Genomic DNA, 23,602 nt, shown 5'->3' with positions numbered 1-23,602 from the left:
GATTAAAGACACCTGTTCTGTAATGTAATAAAGACCAAGAATTTTCCATATGAGGGTAACCACTCTCATTTGTGTTTTCCTTCTCAGTATTACTCTTTCATGGCATAAATTCTAGTTTGCACTGCCTGTACAATGTCCTTGTGATGCATGTGAATGAAGAAGATTGTTCTACTCATCCTGCTTGCTTTTTCCCTTGGCTTCTATCTCTCCCTGTCTGTAAAACTTGGCTCTACATTTTTGTTGCTGTTGAAAAAAGCTGTCTGGACTATGCTAGCTAGAGAGAGGCTAATTATTCTAATTGGAACAGGAGGGTCAGCTGGGAAAACCTAGAGGTAGATATCAGTAGGGAGAAGACTGATAAAAGAGTTCATGTGAGTTAGAAGAGCGGCCTGTAGAAAAAGAGTTGATAATACCTTCATCTGCAGTTTTTTTGTGGTAACTTTTATCTGAGAATAAAGCACTTAAAAACAAGACTGCCATTTCCATTTTAAAAACTCACATCCATTTCTTGAGTCAGGACTGACTAATAACATTTAGAAGTGCATTTCTGTTAATAAAGGTCTTTATCATCTTCTTTTAGGTGGTTGAGGGTTTCTTTAGTGTTAACTTCAGTTTGGGGGACAAAAATCACTCTTTGAGAATGAGAACATTACGTATAAACAATGGCCAGTGGGTTCTTCTGACCATGGAGCGCTACAACAATGAATTTACCCTGCGTGTTAACAGTGGTGGAGGTGATCAAGAAGTCACCTCTGTCTTGGGTGTGAACAGATGGTTTGAAATGGATTGGGCAAGCATTGTGCTAGGAAACCACCTTCCCAGTCATTCAGAGAGTGATTTTCAAGGTAAGCGATATGATGGTTTCCTAAAAGGGGAGGGGGGGGGTGGGGATGAAAGCCTGAAAGCGGCATCTTTGAGTGTATTAGATAGTCTAAAACCCAGGGAACAATTCCCATATGGACTACTATGGCCTTCCTTTACTGGGGAATTCAACGTGCAACCCTATGTGCCATTGTATCTGGTTCTAGTCAAGACATGAGATTTCCTGTAAATATTTTAAAAAATAGCACTTCAGTTTTTTGTTTCATAGAATGGGTTGGAAGAAGTCTTAAAGATCATCTTGTTCCAAATCCTCTGTCAGGGGCAGGGGCACTTCCACTAGATCAGGGTTTCCCATGCCTCAAGCAGTGTACTCATGGTGTGATCTTCACTCCTGGTTTTGCCTCAGAAGGATTTAAGGAACAGGCAAAACAACTCTTGGCAAGAGGAGAAAGAATTGCAAGGCAATTTGTGGTGCTCTCTCCATTTCCTAGGGTTGAGTGCTGAGACTTTGAGATTGTGGTTCAACAAGAAGACAGCTTTTTCCATTCTGTTGCTTTTTATTCAGCCCCACTTTTGAGATTATATCTTAAATCTAGATTAATTTACTGGAGCTGTTCTGATTCATAGCACAGTTCTGCTCAACTGTGGTATTGGTACAGTGCAGCTCTCCTTGAAGAACTATTGGCAACCTGTAGATTGACCAGAGCACAGTATACACATGTTCTGTAGCTCTCCTAAAATAAAACTGAGGAGCATAAGGATGTTTTTAAACAATGTTTTAAGTTTTCTGCAATGCTCTAAGTTCTCCTGCTTATGTGCTGGGGGCAAGGCTTGAGGTGGGGAAGTAGCTAACTTAACGTACTTCTGTGCACACTCCTCTGCTTTGTTGCAGGTTGTATGCGTGATGTCCAGCTGGATGGTCAGCCGCTCCTCGTGGAAGGCAGGAGCACAGAGTTTGGATTAATTTTGAGGAGGCAAGGGGTCACCATGGGATGCCATTCCAGTGCCTGCAGCAGCCAGCCCTGTTACAGCCCCTTCCTTTGTGTAGACCTTTGGAGAAAATATGAATGCCGGTACATGAAGCTTTTGTTTTCATCCAGGGATGGCTGGGAAGCTCTTTCTTTCCACCTTTGGCCAGGCAACTTGCTTCTAACAGTGAAATTCCCTGTGGCTGCTGGCCAGAGAGAGCCATTCCAAAGATAAATCCTTCTCTCCATTTCATCTCCTAACATGGACTAGACTTGCCTTTTTCTGCAAGTCTGGTATGGAACCTAATTACTCCCCCTTTTTTTCCATGGTGAGAAGATCATCAGAAAGTCAGTGATAAAATGAAATGTCATTTGATAAAAGGTGGATTGCAAAGGCCTTGGTCTGTCCTCTGTATGAAAATACTATTTGTATATATAGACAGTGTATGTGTGTGTGTATAGACACATTGATATATACATATATGAAAATAAATATATATATTTATATTGCAAATAAAATACATCTTTACATATATTTCCTGTAAAGAAGTTGAAATTAATCCTAATTTGTATGAAAAAATGAGACTTTCAAAATTAGATTGTCACAAAACCAGATTCTAAAATTGGCTTCCCAGGGCCAGAGCTAAAGCCCAACAGCTCTTATCCTACACAGTTCATTTCTGGGAGAAAATTCACTATTTAAAGAAAAATTTCAAAATATTTATTAAAATATGCAAATCAAAATACAGGCATTTCTGTTTTAAAAACCCAAACATAAATACATGCTGTACTGAGAGGAGGAATCACTTGAATTCTTGGAATCAGACAAAATTTGGCATTTCTGAAGTCTGGTGATTCTTGGCTAGAAGATGCTGTGAGATGGTTTTAAGTGCGCCTGGGGACACTCTATTCTTCCGACTGCTTCTGAAAGAACAATATAAAGTCTCTGCCTTTTTTTCAGTTGAATTTCTTCTTTGGATTGCAGAAAGAAGGTCTGTGACCTCACACTATATCTCCAGGGCCTCTCCAATTACATGCAAGAAGAAATCAATCCTAAAAGACGAGTCATTCTGAGAAGGTCAATGACATTTCTCCTCAGGGTCCAAAGGAACATTACTAAACTTAACTACTACATGCTTGCTAGCCCTTTTCCTATTGATATCAGCTGTCCATTTTCTTTTAGGGGCTTTGATTAGAACATGGATGTAAAAAAAGGGTTAGTCAGAAAGCGATGGCTCCCTCTTTTAAGGAAAGAGTGAAGCTCTTCTGCATATCTTCTGGATCAGGAAACCAGAACATGTGTTCATGTTTTCATAAGTCTACTACGTCACTAAGTTAGACTTTTCATGTATTTCAAACCTTCTATGTGGATTTGTGGTTTGCTTGAAAATAATTAAACTTTACTTTAAAGAAACGGTAGCAAGCTATGCACAAAACAACATACAGCTTCAGATGCTTTGCTTGCCTATAAGATATCATCTGCTTTGGTTGTTCAGGTGCCCAGCTGGAAAAGTAGAAGTGACTGACACCCTTACAGGGCTCAGACACTGTACCTCATCCCCTTGTGGACACTGGACCTGTAGGAATGGGGGTACCTGTGTGGCTCAATCCCAAGACAAGACTATCTGCCAGTGCCCTGAAGGTTACAAGGGAAGATGGTGTGAAATTAGCCAGGTGAAGGCTGGAAGACCTGTTGGACTAAGCTCTGGCTCTATTCTGGCAATCAGCATGTGCCTCCTTGTCTTCCTAGGTAGGAGATCATGTACCCTTTTTCCTTATTTTTAGTCTTGTACCTTGTTCCACTGAATTAAGTCTGCTTTACCTTTGAGTGTTGCGATCAGTGTTTCGCCTTTTCTGGAGGTCGCTATTTGAGGGTGCTAAGAGACAGACAATAGCACATAGTTACAGTTTACTTGCTTTGAAGACAGTTCAAGCAAAGTTAGGACTTTTCCAGTCACTTACTTTCAATCCTTCTTAAGTAAGAGCTTTCCATCTTTGTGTTCAACTCCATGTGCAGCTACATCCATTTAAAACTCGCACCTGCCCTACGCCCTTACACTTGTAGTGGGTAGGAACTACAGCTACATATCCTCTTCACACATTAGGAAGGAAGAGCTCTTTTAGAAAGTTCATGGTCTTAAAAGGCAAGCCTCATTTAAATTGTGGGCAGAGAAAGGTGTTCACAGCGTGTCCCTTTTCAGCTGCACTTTGGCTGAAAAATTAATAACACCATAAAACTATGTTCATGCTGATAAACTGTATACACATCTCATAATAGCAAAGATTCCATGATTATATTACACTTGTAACCTTCATTAAAACAGTGGTTTACTTACTTTGGGTATCTTATTTACTCAGGATTGGTGAAAGGCCAGAGATTGGCCAAAATGCCTTCTATTTAAATGGATTCCTTTAGGTAAGTAAAATACCCTTTTAATGAAGTTTATGATGTAATATACATAGATTATTCTTTACATTCATGAATTTAAGTTGTTTATATATTAACAATACTCATTTCTTACCTGCAAATTTAGTTGTCAAATTAAGAGTTGATTTAATATCTCAGGAGTCATATAACTACTTGTCTATCATGCAACATACATTGCCATACGTCATATAACAAATATGTGTCTTTATTTCTTCCAGCACTCTTGGTTTCCTATACAGTGTGGAGTCAGTGGGGAAGTTCAGGTTTTCGGAAAGGAGGAATTTACCACATTCCTGAAGAGCGTGAAAGCTGGGAGGATGTTCGAGAAAATGTCTTCAATTATAATGAAGAAGGAGGTGGTGAACGTGACCAGGTATGATGCAGCTTCAATCCAACTTTGCAAATCCAAACTCTCCTCACTTTCCTTTCCCAGACCTTTTAGTAACTTATTATCAAATTGGCTTTTTTCTTCTTTTTTTTTTTTAACCTGAAGTCCTCTGAAGTGGGAGGCTTCTATTTCAATCTGATCTGTACCTTTACTGATGCTGGTCATGTGTGCCCGCTTTCAAGGGAGCTGCTCTGGACACATCATTGTTGCTTTAGCTGAAAACTATCATTGCACAAAGGAATTTAGTATGATCTGAACTTAGTCCTCTAAACTAGGCCCTCTCTTCTTCAGCTTGTGAAAAACTCACAGAATTTAGTCTTGTGTTGCCTTGTGCTGTAAAACATTTTTTGAATCAATTTCCTTTTGAGTGGTTTCTCTCTGATAATTGCATTCTCTTTGTTTCCAGAATGCTTACAATATAGATGAACTGAAGAAACCTCTCCATAAAATTCCCCGCTCCTCTTTGCAAGCAGCTGCTCCACACTCCAGGACACCAACTGGCCCCAAAAGAGACTCACTCCCAAAACATGCACATCAAAAGCAATCGATATCAGCTGTTACCAGCATCCCAGACTTCAAGGAATATGTTTCTCAGATCATACGGGATGCGGACAATGATCTAAAGAGTCTTCCAGCTGACACTATTCATTTTTACTCCTTGGAAGGGCAATGCTCTCTAGCAGGGAGCCTTAGCTCATTAGATTCCATCAGTGGGGATGAAGATCTAAATTATGATTTCCTCCAAGAGTGGGGGTCAAAGTTTGAGAAGCTTAAAGAACTCTATGCGGTCTCAAATGAAAATTTGTAACCGGAATTAAAGGAACTTGACACATTGTCATGACATATGGACACTACTTTTAAAAATGCCCTTTTTTATATATGTTACATCAAGAACCTCATCTGATGCAAGTTTTTAGTTACAATAGCATTATATACTCACTTTTCCCAGGAGTGATTATTTGAATGATCTTTTTTATATGCACTGTACATAGTTATTTCATTATATAAGTACAAAAACTTTTAAAGCATGAATTTTCTTGAAAACTTTGGAATGTAGGATATCTATAGAATAGTATTATAATATCCTTTTTTATTTGTGTAGACCACAGTGGCTTACTAGTATTATCCTGGATGCCAGAACTTGAATTATTTTCTCCGTAGTATTAATATGAAGCCTGTCAGGCGGGTAACAATGGAAATAATAAGGCATTCTTTTTTTAAAATTGAATTAATTTTAGACTGTGAAATAATTATTACCAATGTTAAATATAAAACATTTACAATTTCAGGTTTCTTGTCAGCTTTTGTTTTATCCTCCTAAACTCTGCTCTTCCATCACATGACACACTCCCCTCTCTCACTGTTACAGGCTGCTCAACTCTGGGACTTTTTCTGTCTGACCCTTTTCCTAATTACCAAGGGGAAAAGAGTAGCAAGATCCCATCTGTGAACATGACTTTGTGTCAGTTTTACACTCTTGAAGGCAATTGTGGGACCTGGAAGAAGTTTCTGTTCAGTAAACTTTTATATCCAACTTTGCTTTTCATATGGAACCCTTCTTCAGAGTGTGCAGCTGGAAAACAGAAGAGCTGAGAGCAGGTGTGAAGACAAGCTAGACGGGCATCCAGGCAAAAGCTGGAACTGAATTCTTCCAATCAGGACAGTCACTGTAGAAACTGGGATCCTCAAAACAGAAAGCATGAAAAACCTAGCCTCTCCTCTACTTTTTGCCTCCTCCTGCTCTCCAAAAAATGACTGGTTTTAGTATGGAAAAAAGGGAATCAGAAGCTTCTGAAATCTGACATGGACTTGAACACTCATCTCAGTGACCATGGGTAAATCACTTTGTTCTTTCCCTTTCTCTCTTAATCTCTCTGAAGTGAGGCAGCTCCCAAAACATGGGGTGATGTGTGAATGTTAATAGGTGCTTACAGAGTGCTTGTAAGCTCTGAAGAGCCAAGGGTTTTTTAACTGTTTTCAGCTCAGTGGGATTTTTTAATTGCCATGATACTTAACACTTGTTTTTTATCAAAGTCTTGACACTTGCTTTGATATACATTTAACGTTTTAAAATGAGATCTTTCATCACTTTTCATCATTTTACTTGGCATAAAGAATGCAAATGTAAATTAGTTTTGTACCTAGAAGGAAGATTTTGATACTATTAGAACAAATAGTTTACATCAAAAATTGTTTGAACAAAAGTACCATGTGAACTGAATAAAACAATCAGCATTCATTTAATAAAATTATTTGTATCAATGACACTAAATTAGTAATATTTATTAGAAAGATTTGGAGAACGAGTTACCACGAGCCACTCCTTCATGCCAAAACCTCACATGCCTGGGCACTAATCATTCTTATGAAGTCATAAAAATAAATATGGTGGATATATTAACATACAGCCACATCTTGTTTAATGTAAATTTTTCCTCCTTTCTAAAGATATATGTGTAGTTTGGTAAGAAACTATAACATTTCTTACACCAAGGGCTATTACATATGCTGTTGCTGCAAATAAAAACTGCTGCGCCACAGATCTTCAGTAAGGGGACTCTTCCAAGAGTTGAATTCTTACAACATTTTCATGAAGTGGATATACATTTTTATTGCTCTTTATTAAGTTGCCTCTTCTGTACTTGGTATCAAGTAAAGCTTAGCATAATTGTTGGTAAACTGTCTCTTCCAGAAGAGACTAATTTGAACAATGTGCTACAAATCATGCTTACAGACTATGATCTCCCTGAGGGTTATTTTGTAATTCATATTCCGAAACTGGACATTTTACATATTGGATGCATTAAACAATAACTCAGGAAAGCTGAAGCAGTAGTTAATTTTTTCCTTCAAATAACTGAACACACAAAGTAACACGCATGACAGAAGATAAATTACATTGAACTCAGGACATGTAACGGACTTCTGCTCTCATGGAAGATGAGAAAGAAGAACTTTCCTCTATCTCCTTGGGTCACTTATAGCAAAATACAGATTGCTTACAGCTGAGATATGTGACAGCCCCAAGAGTCACGCCATTTGCCTGAATGCATGGTCCAAACACTTCTTGAACTGTCAGGCTTGGTGCTGCAAACACTTCCCTGGGTAGCCTGTTCCACTGCCCAATCATCCTTTGGGTGAAAAGGTTTTCTAGTACTGTAATATTATTGTATGCAATCATATATCTACATTGCAAACCTCCTGTGCAGCCTTTGTGAACTCTTCTCTTGGCAAAATATTACAGAAACTCAGTCAGTTACTGAAATCGATAAAAGTTTCTGCTAATCATCCCGCTTCTCCCCAGGACATCTTCATTCTAAGAACAGGGATACCTGAAAAGCTTCAGAACCAGATCCTGCCTAGTTGCAGTTGAGAGAGTGGCACAGTCAGACATAGACCATGCAAATACTGACACCTTAATGACATTAGAAGTTGTTACTGCTGAAAGAATAGCTCTTCTGCTACTTCATTCATTAGATGGACATGGAGCTGTTGGAGCAAGTCCAGAGGTGGGCCATTAAATTGATAAGAGGACAGGAGCAACCCCACTATGAAGACAGGCTGAGAAAGTTGCAGCTGTTCAGCTTGGAGAAGAGTAGGTTGTGTGGAGATGTCATAGCAGCCTTTCAGTATCTGAAGCAAGCCTACAGAAAAGCTGGAGAGGGAGATTCTTTGTGAGGAACTGTAGCGATCGCACAAGGAGGAGTGGGTACAAATGGAAAGAGGGGAAATTTAGGTTAAATATTAGGAAAAAAAATCTTAATGATTTACATAAAAGCTGCACTATGAAAAGCCAATGTCCATAAAGGAGGCAGAGGAGTCCTGCAATTTTATTCCATTAAAGGGAGAGAATCCACTAGGCCAATCCCTCACAGGGTTTCTCATATGGTTTTGGAGGATGCAGCCTCCTTTTATCCCGAACTCCTAACCATGTTGCCCTCTTCATTTCCCCATTGGCTGAAGTACCAGGAAGGTACAGCCTTCCCAAACTGCCTACCACATATTCCCCCAAAAACATGTATCGTCATTTGTCCCTAAAGTTCCGAAGTTGAGACTGCCTGGATTCTTTCTGTGGATCCACCGAAAGTTCAGACCATCTGGGCTCTGCAAAACACTTCACAGACCTGTTTCTCCTAATCCCCTAAAGTTCAGGAATACAAAATGTCTGGTCAAAACGCCTGAGTTCTGTCACAAACCCGTGCAGCTTGATGTTCCTAGAGACCCATTTCAAAGACTCATTTCTCCTAAATCTCCGAAATCATCTCCTCATAGAATCGTTTGTAAAGACATTAGCACCCATCTTTCCACCAGCTGTGAGGGTGATGAAACACTGGAGCAGGCTGCCCAGGGAGGTTGTGGATGTCCCAATCCTGGAAGTGTGCAAGGCCAGGCTGGAGGGGGCTCTGAGCAACCCGATCTGGTGGGAGGTGTCTGCCCATGGCAGGAGTGGTTGGGTCTAGATGATCCTTGAGGTCCGTTCCAACCCCTTGACATTCTATGATTTAAACCTGCCTCCGTGGATCAAGGTCGTAATTTCTTCACCCTTTCATGAGGCATTAGGGTGCGCATGGGCAGGAACACGGAGCGTGAGCCATTTATCGGCCTGAGTGTTCACAGGAGACGCCGTGCGGGGACAGGATCGCGGTGGCTGCGGGGGGGCGGCAGGGGATACGCATCGAACTGGTGGTTTGACTTCGGAAAGCCAACCACCGATTCCACAAGGGAACAGGCAGACTGCTCCGCCGCCAGGGCCGCCCCCCGGGCGCCGCGCTCTCCGCGCCGCGGCGGGCGGCGCCCTGCCCGCACCGCCTGCGAGGGGCGGGGCCGGCGGCCATCTTGAGCGGCCCTCGGCGGCTGCGGCGCTCGGCGGTCCGTGCCGGGGTCCCTGCCCAGCGGCCGGCATGAGCGCGGAGGCGGCGGACCGGGAAGCCGCCACCTCCAGCCGGCCATGCACGCCGCCGCAGACGTCGTGGTTCGAGTTCGTGCTGGAGGAGGCGCTGCTGGAGCAGCACCTGCAGAAGCCCTCTCCCGGTGCGTGCCCTGCGGGCCGCCGCCTCCCCGCGGCCTGGGGTTCGGCCCGGCCCCGCTCCCCGGCCCCTCCCGGGGCAGGGTCGTTCCGGGGAGCTGTGAGGCGTCGGTGCGGGAGGCTCTGCTGCGCTGCTGGGGACTGGGGGCCAGGGAGCCGGGCACTGCCCGCGCCCGTGCGGCGGCGTTTACCGCCGGCAATAACGCGTTTCGTTCTCATTTCGCGTTATCTTTCCTGTTTAATAACTTCATTTATCTGTCTTTCTCGTCTGGTAGATCGCTTTTGCTTTCGCATATGGGACTGTTTTGTGCGGAAGTGTTGTAGTTTGTTTGTTCGGTGGGAAGTGCTGCCCGTGAGCATCATTGCAGTTCGCAGCTGGTCTTCTCCCATTGGAATCTTGTTAGTGGCTGGAGCTGAAGTCCTCCAAAGGTTCAGTGCTGAAATTGCTCTCTGGACCTGGAATGAACAGAAATCTCGCCTGATGTAGTATAAGAAAGTGACCATATTTAAAATTACCCGATCTTTTGACAGTCATAAGTGGTAGTTACCTTTTTCAGTATCTGAATTCTGAAGGAGGTGGAGGAAACAGGAAAACCTGGGCCGGTGTTGCCAGTGTAGCTATCCTGCATTCCAAAGTTTTGAAGAAAATTCATGCTTTAAAAGTCTTTGCACTTATATAATGAAATAACTTCGTACAGTGCATGTAAAAAGTAAATTTAAGCATAATCTAGCTTAGCCCTTGTGCTGAGATCTACGCTTAGATTTTGTACTCTATTTTTTAATTGATAAAGTAAATTGATAGTACTTGTTTTATGTTTCACAAAGTTCAGTGAGAGTGTAATAGTTGTGGTTTGGCCTCTTTTTTCAAAAGAGCTCAAAAGTATTGGCTATCTTATTGTAAGGGAGAGATTTGGATGCATTTTTGATGCTGTGTTTTAACCAGTCTGAAAGTATTTTCTAAATGTATTCAGAAGTACCAGGAATTGCTTGTCAATATACTTAATGTGCAAGAATTGCAAGTAGATATATAGTTTTTACAACAATCCACTTTTGTGATTTCATGAGGCAGCATTTATTTTCAGTAGATGGAAGTATCGAAACATAATCAATACAAAATAGTGAAAATAAATAAAAGTGTAAGGGTGTGGTTACCATAGTTAAGTGAACTTTAACATTAAGCAAAGATATGTTAATAGTCTGATTTGATTCAGCACATGCAGGACACAATTTGGGATTAGAATCCACCAGGTAACAGTGTCAGCACTATAAACACCAAGGATAAAAGAATCATGTTCATAGCTGGGAAAGTAATTAATTACCGGGCTTACAAAAAGTTTGAGGAGTGGCTGTGTTTTTTTGCAGACCCGCCACCTGTGCAGCTGATTGTTCAGTTCTTGGAACAGGCTTCAAAACCATCAGTGAATGAGCAGAACCAAGTCCAGCCACCACCTGATAACAAAAGAAACCGCATTCTAAAACTTCTTGCTCTCAAAGTTGCTGCTCATCTGAAGTGGGATTTGGATGTATTAGAAAAAAGGTATCGTTTGTACATCTTCATGCTAAGTTTACTAAATTCAAGTGGCTTGAGATATTATTTATTAAAAAATGGAAGTCTGTTTTGCTCCCTCTTGGGTGTGACAATTGAAATCAAGTTTTATTTTAGCTGTGAGTTAGGAAAGGGTTTTGATAAAGGCGGTGTGTGAACAAATCAATACTATTTAGAGAGGAAAAGTAGCATGTCTTAGACATTAAGATATGTACATGTAAACTGCATAAAGATGAATTGGATGTTATGATTTCTTCATACTTCAGCCTAAATTTCCTCATTCTAACATGCTTGGAATTGGAGGTCTTTCTCTGCTTTTGTTGATGTGAAGAACTCCATATATCTGTGACCTAGGTCACTGAAATGACTGAGGTTGATGTAGACAAACCCCAGTTTTGCATGTCTCCTTTGGAAATTTCTGCTGAAGAATGGTCTGATGAGCTAGAGCAGTCGGGAACCACTTCACTTTGGCAGTACCATGCACATTAGGGGGCTGCACTTCACAGAATCACAGGATGGGTATGGTTGGAAAAAACCGCTGTGGGTCATCTGATCCAACCTCCCTGCTCAAGCAGGATCACCCCAGAACACGTGGCACAGGGTTGTGTCCAGGGGATTCTTGTTTACACTTGGCTTCCTGTTCACACTTAGGTAATGGCAGGAGTCTTTTATTCATTCACACATGTCTCTTGCCCCCTTTATCTGAAATTTAATGTGAAATAATAAGGGACTAATAATGCCCTGTTTCTAACTTGCATGGAATTGTATAATCATTTAGGCTGAAAAAGGGGTTTAAGATCATCTTAAATGTTAATTTGACACTGCCAAGTCCACCACTACACCATGTCCCTTAGTGCCACATCTGCATATAACTGAAATACCTTCAGAGTATGATGGTGATTCAACCACTTCCCTAGGCAGTCTGTTCCAGTGCCTGACTTTTGGGTGAAAAAACCTTTCCTAAAATTCAATGTAAATCTCCCCTGGCACAACTTGAGGCCATTTCCTCTCATTCTGTCACTTGCCTGGGAGAAGAACCTGACCACCTACTTGCTACAGCCTCCTTTTGGGGAATTCTAGAGAGTGATAAAGGTCCCCTCTAAGCCTTCTTTTCTTCTGGCTAAACACCCCCAGCTCTCTCAGCCTCTCTTTGTGGAGCACTTCTGATAGAACACTACACCTAAAATTTGTTAAACAGAAATCCGGGCTTTAGGCACTCAAAGTGTAGTTTCACTGGTTGTTTTCAGTACTGGCTGCAAAGAATGCAATTTTTTCACAAGATCAAAGATACTTTGGTGGTAGCTGATTTAATTTCAAATAATGACCAAATTAGTAATAGTATTTTAGTTGTGTTAAATTATACCATAAAAGCTTGGAGCAGTGTAGTCCAGCCTGCATGTCTTCTCATTTTATTAGAGATCTGTCCCAGCTAATGTGTCTTTTACCTATCTCTATTCAAAAAGTTCCTAGTCTTAACTTCACTGTTCACTTTATGTCAGTGAAATTTCATTTGTGATGGAAACGGGGTTGTTTACCTTCAGGGAGTATGATCTGGGGCTGCTTTGAAAGAACTTTTTAATAGCTGGGTCATGCTGTTACAGGTGACTGGATTATTCTGGTAAGGTGCCTGAGTGGGCTAAGCAGTCATGTAGAGTAGTAGTTCAGCTGTCAGGGCAGCTGAACTACTACTTGGCCCATCCACTTGGGGTTAATTTATGCAGCTAATACTGGTAACTGCTTTACATACCTGATCTCAAATAATACACTGAGTAAACATCCATGTGGTGTTAAGTAATAATCCAGTACTGAATAGTAGTGTATATTATTTAACATTCCCTAAGTAGATTTACTCTATGAAGTATCTGATTCTCTCTCTTTTGTTTTTTAATAGCTTGTCTGTTCCTGTATTGAACATGCTACTGAATGAACTTCTGTGTATCAGCAAAGTTCCCCCAGGAACTAAACATGTGGATGTAGATCTGTCCAGCTTACCCCCAACCACTGCAATGGCAATACTACTCTACAACAGATGGTAAACTACTACAAGGCAATAATATAAAATCATTATAGAACAAAGCAGTGTTTTCTTCTGTCTGGATAATTGTACATAGAAGGAGAAAAAAATCCTAAAGTATTCATAAATACTGTGATCTGTTGCTAGGTTTTAGTGAAGGAGCTGAGTCTGAAAAACTACTCTAGGGCTGGTTTTCTTCCCTAAAAAGTCAAGATAGTGGTTTGAACTCTCTCCGTATAAAAATCTTCATCTTTCAGCTTTTTATGGACATAAGAGCATTTCTTAGCTGCTCTATGTGCTCTTAAGTAAAGGTTGTATTCCAATGGTATAATGTTTCTGAAATGGTAAACTGCTATTATCAAGAGGCCTGTAATCTGCTTGTTACACTTCTGAGGCTAATACCATTCTTTGCTTAATTTTTTCCCTAATGTAGGGCCATAAGGACCATCGTTCAAAGTAGTTTTCCTGTAAAGCAAGTGAAACCTGGTCCACCTCAGTTAAATGTGTAAGTTACAGATATAATTCATTTGGATGTTGTGGGTATTTTATAATCAGGAATGTAATTTCTAGGTGGAATAAATCACATTAGTAACATACAGTTGCTTAAAATGTCTGGTTGTGACATGGAGAACTTGGATTTATTTCCGATATAAATGTACTATCAGACATGCTTGATACATATACTTGTCTGTTGTTGCACTCTGTCAAGGTTATAATCTCTGTGACTTTGTCATGGCACAAAATATCCTGGGAGGAAGGCAGATGGCAGTTAGCCTTGGCAGAATGCTTATGCTCTAGTTCAGATGGGGTACATTTCTTGCATTCTTTTGCATCCCTAACTTACAGTAGCTTGCTTAATATGGTTTATTACACCAGTTTGAAGCATTGGGTATGATAACCTAAGAAACAGTTAAGTATTTTCATTTGCTTCATTAGAGAATAATTGGTAATTTAAAATCAGTTTTGCATTTTGCCTTCTAGAAGTTGTGAGGCTTTTAGTAACAGCTTGTCCATGACTTTTATGTTACAGATTTCTCTAAAAGTTGGAGGTATCTAAGTGGTGCTTTTCATATGTTTTATGTTTAATATTATACTTAAGCATACTAGACCATACTTGTTTGAGAGAGTCTGTTTAATATGTTGATTAAACGTACTCCTCTTCCTACTCCTTTTTTTACTATAAATCTTATATTGTCCTATATGTGTCAGAGTCTGATCCTGAATTTAAAAAAATCTGTATGGGAAAATAATTTAAAAATACTTTTAATTTTTTACATAAACCTGTAAACACACTTCTGCCCCTGACATGCTTGAGAAGATTTAAATGTTGAAGCTTCATGAGACTTGAGGCTGTGGAAGCTTTCTTCATTATTGTTTTGCTATTGAACTGGTATTAGCAATCTGATTTTAAAAAAGGCAATGGTAACTTTGCAACTTTTTGTTTTATTGAACCACATTCTCATACAAAACTATCTTTTCATTATATATATAGTTCTGTATTTCAGGTATAGATTGATAGATAAGAGCAGTCAGTGGTCCTGCATAATGATGTTCAAAATGTAGTTAAGCAAAACCAAGTATAAATAAGTTATTGTGATCTAGAACATGAAATAAAGTAATGTGCAGATCTGCCTTAGAACTGAACTGTTGACCTCTTGTGTCTAACTTGCAGTATGAATCATATTCAGCAAGAAAAGGAACTAACTGAAAACATTCTGAAAGTGGTGAGGCTCTTTTCCCTTCTTATTTTTGCTGGAGTTTACACGTAAATATGAATTTCCTTATTGTACAAGAAATACTAAAGCCAGTTCTACATGGCATAGAACAGTTGTGTAAGGATTTCTTTTAAAACTATCCTTTTACTGAACTGTTAAAATTGTAGGATTAACTTAAACCTAGAGTTAAACTCAAAACCAAGAGGATAGTTCTTCTAATGTGTTTGAACTATTACAGTTGAAGGAGCAGGCTGCTGATTCCATCCTGGTCCTAGAAGGAGCACTTAAATTAAACAAAGATCTTTATGTCCATACTATAAGAACTCTGGATTTGTTGGCCATGGAACCTGGTATGGTGAATGGAGAAACAGAGAGTTCCACAGCTGGACTGAAAATCAGTGCAGAGGAGATACAGTGCCAGGTAGCTCACATACTGTACTAAAGCTTTCGGTTTCTATCTGTTTCTTTAGCAAAAGTGTTAAATAATAATTTCGTGGTAAATTGAAGTATTTTTCTATTATTGTTCTCTGTGTTGTTTTGGGGTTTTTGTGTTGTTTTTGTTGTTTGTTTTTGTTGTTTGTTTTGGTTTTTTGTTTTGTTTTTTGTTTTGGTTTTGGGGATGTTTTTTGGTTTTTTTGTAATGCAGTGAAATAATACTGGCTTCATTTTTACGTTAATAGAACCTTTTAAAATCATAGTAAATATTGTTGCTTCCCACCAACCTCTCACTTTTGCCCCCTCAATCCCCTGAAATAGCCCATTATATGACAAGGACAGCTTATTGCATTGTTTTCAATGATTATGGGAAAATTATTCTTCAGTTTTGTAATGCTTGTGCAGAATTACTCAGACTGAGATTGCAGTTAAAGAGGAAGCAATTGAAGTATGTGGTGTAAGGTGTGCAGTGTATGTTGGTAAATTAGATAAAAGTAGGAATAGTTTAAAGTACATGCAACATTTGAGTTGAAATACTTAATCTTGACTCAAAACGTGATGTCCAAGACTGTGTGTTTGATATCAGTGCTGTTTGCAGGTTTGCTATGATTTGGGTGCAATCTATTTCCAACAAGGATCTACAAATGCAGCTGTTCATGAAAAGGCTAAGGAAAAGTTTTTCAAAACAAAGGAGTTGATTGCAAAGGTAACAAGTGTTCTTTTAGCATGTGTGTTCAACTCTTCTGTAAACAAACCCCTTGTCTAAATTATTGCTTTCTTCTTTAGCAGTTTAATAACTGTTGATGATACACAGAGTTTTTAAAGAAACTTCCTGAAGTTTTGATAGTAATTTTTTTCGTATTGTGCCTGCTTTGAAGTTATATAAATTGGTTGCAGTATATTGCTGCTTTGTTCTACATTTTGTAATGAATATTCTTTTACACAAATTGTATTGATGCAAAAAAAATGCAGATATAACATCTCCAGTGCTGATAGTAACTTGACTGAACAGTGCATCCTGTGTCCATGGTGATGATGTGTTTTTCAGGAAGGTAACCATACAGCACTTCCTATTTTTTTTTATTCTAACTTTCCCTTGGAAATCAGATTGCCTGTGTTCTAACTTTTTAGAAAAGTACATCGTAATTTATAACTAAGGTATGCTTCCTTTTTATTTTGCTTCATATTTCCAAAGCTGCAGAGCTCCAGTTTTTATTTAAATTAAGTGCATGCATGCATATTCTTTTGTTCTTTTGCTGTTACTTGGGGAAATTGTGAGTCTGTTTCTGAATTGGGCATATGTTTCATTATGCTTTGGCTTCTAAGATCTGATATAACTCTTACTTTTCAGAATGGTTCATCATCACTTCATTTTACCATAGATGAAGAACGGTTGGCTGGGTATTGTCAAGCTTGTGAAGTTCTTACCTCATCTTCTGATGATGCATCTCAACAGGCAACTCCATATAGCCAAATCCACAGCTGTCTGAAATCTGGCAAATATCAGGTAGGATGCCTAAATAAACCCACATATGTTTGAGGGGTTTTTTTATCATTCTGTGTGGATGATTCCATTTGAACTGGTATGGGTTTTAAGAAATTTTAAATGGTAATTTAACCATTAACATACTGTTTTAAATCCTCTTTGTTTAGGAATGTAACATAATCTGGTATATATTAGATTAAAATATCTTAGATTCCATACAATGGTAAATAATTCCTGCCAGCTGAAATAAGGGATTTTCAGGTACATTCTAAATCTTTGTGTTTCAGGGAATGTTGCTACTTAGATATGCAGGTTTGTTTTGGGTTTTTGTGGTTTTTTTCTTTGATTTTTCTGATGATAGAGAACTTTTCTTGTTACTTGATTCCCTTTTTGGTTGTTCAGTGAATTCTAGTATTAAATATGGATGTGAGCTGCTTCTCTTATTTTCATCATTTTTACCAGATAAAATAATTTTCGGTCTGGTTCTTTGGTATTATGCATTGACTATTCCAACTGTTTTTGTTACAGGACATAGTGAAGATATTCCTTGAAGATAACTTAACCCTCAGTTTACCTGAGCAGTTCAGACAATCAGTGCTGAGAGAACTCTTCCAAAAAGCTCAGCAAGGGTGAGACATTAAATAATTATCAATGTTCAATGATGATGAAGGGCAGTTTTAATTAGTTATGTTTTTTGTGAAAAGTTTGTAAGACCTTTTAATAATAATCTACTTACATCCAAGAAACTTCAGCCTTCATGTCTGTTAGCAATAGTCAAAACTACATTTTTACGTCACACCACAGCTCCTTGGTCGGCTCTCACTGTGGCCATATATGGAAAAAATGTAATGAACGTAAATAGTTGCTTTTACCACTTAGCTGATTTATTTAAATTTTTTTTTCCACTTGCTGTGATACCACTCTTTGTCAGAGCTCTCCTGTGATCTTCAGTTTTGTGTTCATGCAGGAATGATGCTCTGGATGAAGTTTGTTTCAAAGTCTGTGTGTGCAACACGATCTGCGATGTATTACAAGGTCGAATAATTGATATTCAGTTTTGTCAACTGTTCCTGAAACCCAGCAAAGAGAAAATAGACTTCCTTCTTGAGGTAAAACATTAATCTAAAATTAGAAGTGAAAATGGTATTTAGTAAGAGACTTCTTTCCCCGCACAACTATTATTATTGCAAGTGATACTTAAATTTCTGAAGCCAAAAAAGGTAACTTCTCAAGCATTATTCAACTTGTTTGCAACTAGTTCAGTTCCACTCAGTGATCAGTTCTGCATCTGTGTTCAGCTGTTGGGGAGGATCCAGTGGTGAGCTGTTGCTTCAGCTTTGTATTTGAAATCGCTGCTATTCCTGGCATTCTTACATTATATGGAGATATTGCTGAATATTTGTTTTCATGGAACAAAGAATCAAATTCTCCAAGACAGAGAGAATGAGTAGAAAAATACTTGTGGAGGAGGACCACTTTTCCCTTATTAGCTTTGTTGTAGAAGTTAGGGTGTGGTGAAGTGATCCTGAGTTACTGTTACCTGTGAGACCTACACTGTTACCCTTCCTAAAAGTGAAGCTTTTTAGGAAACTGTTATTGCTTAAGCTAAATTCAGTCCTTTTATTGCATTGCTGTTTTTTTAATGTCTTTTATTAATTTGAGCCTAGTTCTTTTGCTTGTCCCTTCAAGCATGTGGCAGAAATTAACTGACAGTACTCTACTGCAGAGCAAGTAAAAGCTTACATCAACTGCTCATATTGGGACTGAAACATACTTCTAAAATAAAAAATTCTTGCAAGCTGGCAACTAAATTCAGCTATCTAGTTATTTTTCAACTGCTGATTTTACAAAAGCCCCAAGTCCTTGTGAATCTTACAGTTTTGCACGTAGAACTAATTAATTTTTACACTCGTGCTAAATGGTCTTGCGAGGCTGACTGATAGTGTGGCACTCAACATTAGTGCTTCTGTATACCAGAGAAACAGGAAAAAGGAACGTGAATTATGCCTGAGGGAAGATCACAGTTGTCTGAAACATCCTATCTTGTGTACAGGTTGAAGGAAACTGATCCATATGGGATGGCAGTAGCTTTTATCAGGTTTTCTTCATAGACAGTCTTATTTCACACAGTTGTACTGAGATTTCTTTGCCAAGCTTTATCAGTCAAATATTCTTACTTTCTTTGACTTACAGGAAACCCTTGAGAGTTGGTCTCGTCTCTGCAATTATAGTAACAGGGTTACACAGAGCAAAACAGAAATACTGGTTTGATTCTAGATGAGTTAGGGTAACCACCCAGCAATGCTTCGCTTGGTTCCCACCCAACAGCACTTGAGCAGGTTCAAAAATTGCTCTACAAAGTAAAAACAACAGGCAGGCCAAAAGAGTTGGGATTGTTCGACCTGGAGAAGCAAAGGCTCCAAAGGGATCTTGGAGCACCTTCAGGTACCTAAAGGGGGCTGGAAGAAAGCTGGAGAGGGATTTTTGCATTTTATTGTGGGACAGGACAAGGGTAATAGGTTGAAACTGAAAGTGGCAGGTTTAGATTAGATATTAGGATGAAATCCTTTACAGTGAGAGGGGGTGAGGCACTGGCACAGGTTGCCCAGAGAAGCTGTGGATGACCCATCCCTGGAAGTGTTTAAGGCCAGGCTGCATGGGACTTTGAGCAATCTGGTCTAGGGAAAGGTGTTCCTGTCCATGGCAGGGCTTTTAGAACTGGATGATCTTTGAGGTCTCTTCCAACCCAAACCGTTCCATGATTCTATAACTCTGTTGCCTCACTTGAAATAGGGGTTTACTGGCAGTTACTACTTGTGAGACAGAAAGCTGGTCAGTAACACTGGCTGTAACTAAATATTACTAATGTACAAGGGGGATGCTTAGTTCTTTTCTGCTTTCTTTTCCAGGTTTGTTCAGGGTCAATAAACTTGGAAAATGCTTCTGAAGAACTGAAGAGAAGAATGGCAGCATTTCTCAAGTATGTACCCATATTAAGATACCAGGAATTTGCACTTTGTAAGCAATATAATACAGCACAATAAATATTTCAAGAACTTATAACTGGAAAAATAAGCACTTTTTTTCCTGCTTATGTACTAACATTTTTATTTGTTTAGAAACTTGTGTTTGGGCATGGAAGATCTTCAGTTTGTCTTCATGATTTCATCTCATGAGCTTTTCATAAAACTGCTGAAAGATGATGAACGGAAGCTGCTCATTGACCAAATGCGGAAGAGATCTCCTCGAATCAATCTGTGCACAAAACCTGTGACTTCTTTTTATGATATCCCAGGTAATTTTCACAGCATTTTCATTAACTTATGAGCAGACAGTTCCCTGTTTCCATGATGAAAACCTTGAGGTTATGAAGTGCAGGTCTGTTCTCAGAAAATTCAGAATGTTTTTAGAGAGAGTACTTCCTGTTGTTAGTTGGTGCACGTCCTGCCTGTTCAAGAAGGTGGCTGTTACTTGCTTGTATCTCAAGTGAGTGTAATAGATAAGCTCAATAGATAAGCTCACTCTAGGTGCCGGAGTGAGAGAGTATGGTGTTGGCTTGAACAAAATATGGCTGTGGCAGCTACTCCCAGAAAGAGAACCCTGCCTCTGGTCTTACATACACTAATGATGATGTGACTGTGTGGTAAGCTGGACCAGGAGTGCCATCTGAATGAAATTTTAAACCTACCAAAGTAAACCACAGATCTTTTCAACCAGTTAATTTCCCTGATACAGCTGGCTGGCTGTGCAGCTGCGCAAGTCAAAGCTAATGGGAGGTGCCAGATGGTGGCTGGAGTGGGAAAGGCCTTAACCTTTTCAGCTCTAATGCAGTCTTGCAGTAACTTAAGCCAGTTAAGAGGATGTGCATTTTCACTAGAGCAGTATAGGAACACACATTTAATGTAGATCTTGAATCTATTGCTTTGCTGTAGCAAGAGTGGTCAGAGCTGCTGGGGTGAGGAGGGGGGCTTGCAGGCAGCCCTTTAGGTCAGGGTGAAGGTAGCACAAGGTGTTTGTGGAAGGGCACAAAAGGATGGCTGGACCTATGGAAGTGTGATGTATCTGCTGTTCTTACTATGTTCTGATTGAAGTGTTATATACTAAAGAATTTTAAGTATCTACATGGAGAAGAAATGTGTAGGAGACCTGGTTGCTTTTCTTCTAGCTTCAGCAAGTGTCAATATTGGCCAGCTTGAACATCAGCTCATACTGTCAGTGGATCCTTGGAGGATTCGCCAGATCTTAATTGAGTTGCATGGCATGACCTCAGAACGCCAATTCTGGACAATTTCTAATAAGGTAACTTAGCTCATATGGTCATGAGAGAGAGACTATAATTCAAGGACTTGTTAGGTGCCATACTGCAGTGAACAATAAACATTTTCTCATGCATCCTCAGGGTGATTTATCTTTTCCCTCTCTGCATAGTGGTGGGTTAATAAGAATGACGATACATATCTAAACTCATGTTCTATGTGACGAGTATTACAAGAAAACCTATAACCTTTGTTTTAAGGAATTACTGGCTGTATCACAAGCTTTCCTTATGAGAAAAGATGTTTTCATAGCTTTTGCTTTTAATGTTTTGACTAGATAGCAGTATTGTTTTAGCTTAAATTTCTGTCATTAGAAGGTGAGAGTAAGAGAGAGGAAGACTTTTAAGTAAAGATTTCTTGTCTTCTTTTGTTCCTTCCCTAATTATTGTATATTCAGAGTGTGAACAAAGGGTAGTTGAGCATTTTTATTTTATTTCTAAATGAGCCATAGATCACACTTGTGATTAGATGTAAAGACAAGAGTTGGCAGTAGTTTTCAATATCTGGGGTTTGTTGATGGTGTTTTAAGCAGTGATGTGAATTCTAAAACTTGTTTCTGTGCAAATGTCCTATGCGTTTCTCTCCCAGTGGGAAGTACCAAATGTTTACGGCAATGTTATTTTAGGAATCAAAGACAGTCTGACTAGGGATTTGGTCTACATCCTGATGGCAAAGGGATTACACTGCTGTGCTATTAAGGTGAGCAAACTGTCTGAGCTTACTGGTTGGTTTGGACAAGTGAATCTTAATGAAATGGAAAATTTGGAAGGCCCTTTTCTAGAGAAAGAACTGAAAAATTTGGAGGTGAGGGAGGTGTTGTAACAAGCTCCGTGTGTTGTATAATGGTTAAGTGTTTCTGTCTCTCAAAGTTCTATCAGTAGAGCAAGGATAATGGCTTTCCAGTGAGTTGGGCCTGGAGATATTATCATTCATATAAAGTTTGGATTATAATATTCTATTTCATGTGGCATCTAAATCCAGTAGTGATTTGATTTACTGATACAATTTTCCTCGTAATTGACAAATTTGCTAAAATGCAGCTAAAACAAAATTGTACCAAACATACCAGTAGTTGGTTCTTGCGTGTTTTTGCTTAAACTCCTTGTTTTGTTTTCAAAAGATCTGGAACTCTTAAGCTTAATAGCACGTCCAAAGGACTCATAAGTAGACACTGTGAGATGCTTGAGCAATGCTGATGGATGCCGAGGCTGGTCCAGCCAGGATAGACCTGAATGCACTTTAGCTTGTAGTATTTCCCCTTATGAGTTCATTAGGAATCATTAATGCATATAATTTTTATTGCAGGATTTTGTTCATGCAAAACAGCTTTTTGCTGCTTGCTTGGAGCTTGTGACAGAGTTTTCTCCAAAGCTCCGTCAGGTCATGCTGAATGAAATGCTGCTTTTGGACATTTACACTCACGAGGCTGGACCTGGTGCTTCTGGAGAACGTCCTCCTTCTGATCTTATAAGCAGAGTCCGAGGATATTTGGAAATGAGAGTACCTGGTAAGTACATAACTGGCTTTCCTAGGATGCAGTAAAGCACAAACCTTGAGAGAAGGGGGAAAAATCACAGCAAAATAAAACAACTTTGTATTGCAGATTAACCACTTACGTGGATAAGTGGAAAAACAACAGAGACTTTGACACTGGTTTTAGTAAGTCTTTAGAAATTTCATTAGTTTTTAGAAGTGGGAAATGAGCACGATGCCTACGTGTTGCTACACATTGACAGTTTCTGTTCAGTGCCACTTAAAGGACTTGAACAGGTGTGCTCTTCTGCCTGAAAGGCTTTGCTAGTTGTTTAAGCTTTCTCCTGGTTTCACAATGAGAGAGTAACATCGTACTGTTGTGATTAGATGAAACCCTTGTTTCTCCTAATTTCCAGAGGTGATGTCTCTTGTAGGGCTAGGCATCATATTTTCCTGTCATAGCTGTGGAACAAAAACAGCTAATTAGAGAGAATGGGATTTGCTTGTTTTCATACAACACCATTTTACAACACTGTTTTCTCAAAAATAAAAAGTTGAACAAAGAATCCCTTTCCTTTTATAGATATTCCTCTTCGACAAGTTATAGCTGAAGAATGCGTTGCCTTCCTGCTAAACTGGTGTGAGAATGAGTATTTGACCATGCAGGTTCCATTACCTCTGGTTCAAACTAATCCTTATGTGAAGGTAACAAGTGCACAGTGTCGAAGCTTTCACAAACTGTAATTGACTTCTTTCTGTTGAAGTATTTTGTACTTTTCAAAGCAAGTACCCTTCTGCTCAAGTGTGGGGCTTTGTGGCTGTAATGAATTAAGTATGGGCAGAATATAGTAGGGATGAGCAACAAGCATGTTTAGCACGGGACAAAAAATATGGAAGCTGTGCTGCACAAACACATGAAATCTTGGCCCTTGTTGGCTGCCAGCCAAGGTTGGTTCTATCAGGTGTGTCTGGTTATGATCCATGA

General features: G+C 39.4%; 2 protein-coding genes across 2 annotated transcripts in view; both read left to right on the top strand.

Moving 5' to 3' along the window:
- LOC136301544 (neural-cadherin-like) overlaps window positions 1-5,903 on the top strand; it is a 56,089-nt gene extending 50,186 nt beyond the window's left edge. Inside the window, exons 29-33 of the mRNA XM_066204649.1 lie at window positions 581-845; window positions 1,715-1,895; window positions 3,287-3,540; window positions 4,437-4,591; window positions 5,013-5,903. Of these exons, the coding sequence (XP_066060746.1) occupies window positions 581-845; window positions 1,715-1,895; window positions 3,287-3,540; window positions 4,437-4,591; window positions 5,013-5,414 (1,257 nt within the window). The 3' untranslated portion in view covers window positions 5,415-5,903. The remainder of the gene's footprint in view (window positions 1-580; window positions 846-1,714; window positions 1,896-3,286; window positions 3,541-4,436; window positions 4,592-5,012) is intronic.
- A 3,553-nt stretch (window positions 5,904-9,456) lies between these two features.
- The window catches only part of INTS8 (integrator complex subunit 8), a 21,595-nt gene continuing 7,449 nt past the window's right edge, over window positions 9,457-23,602 (top strand). Inside the window, exons 1-16 of the mRNA XM_066178485.1 lie at window positions 9,457-9,637; window positions 10,995-11,169; window positions 13,070-13,210; window positions 13,626-13,697; window positions 14,865-14,916; window positions 15,146-15,328; window positions 15,941-16,048; window positions 16,694-16,849; window positions 17,357-17,457; window positions 17,796-17,937; window positions 19,738-19,808; window positions 19,948-20,123; window positions 20,994-21,127; window positions 21,733-21,843; window positions 22,450-22,651; window positions 23,201-23,322. Coding sequence (XP_066034582.1) covers window positions 9,508-9,637; window positions 10,995-11,169; window positions 13,070-13,210; window positions 13,626-13,697; window positions 14,865-14,916; window positions 15,146-15,328; window positions 15,941-16,048; window positions 16,694-16,849; window positions 17,357-17,457; window positions 17,796-17,937; window positions 19,738-19,808; window positions 19,948-20,123; window positions 20,994-21,127; window positions 21,733-21,843; window positions 22,450-22,651; window positions 23,201-23,322 — 2,076 coding nt within the window. The 5' untranslated portion in view covers window positions 9,457-9,507. The remainder of the gene's footprint in view (window positions 9,638-10,994; window positions 11,170-13,069; window positions 13,211-13,625; window positions 13,698-14,864; window positions 14,917-15,145; window positions 15,329-15,940; window positions 16,049-16,693; window positions 16,850-17,356; window positions 17,458-17,795; window positions 17,938-19,737; window positions 19,809-19,947; window positions 20,124-20,993; window positions 21,128-21,732; window positions 21,844-22,449; window positions 22,652-23,200; window positions 23,323-23,602) is intronic.

This window comes from Chamaea fasciata, unplaced genomic scaffold, assembly GCF_029207755.1.
Source record: "Chamaea fasciata isolate MVZ Bird 193981 ecotype frontalis unplaced genomic scaffold, bChaFas1.0.hap1 SCAF_1, whole genome shotgun sequence".
In the NCBI taxonomy this organism is placed as follows: Eukaryota; Metazoa; Chordata; class Aves; order Passeriformes; family Sylviidae; genus Chamaea; species Chamaea fasciata.
This window is presented reverse-complemented; position numbering and strand designations above follow the sequence as displayed.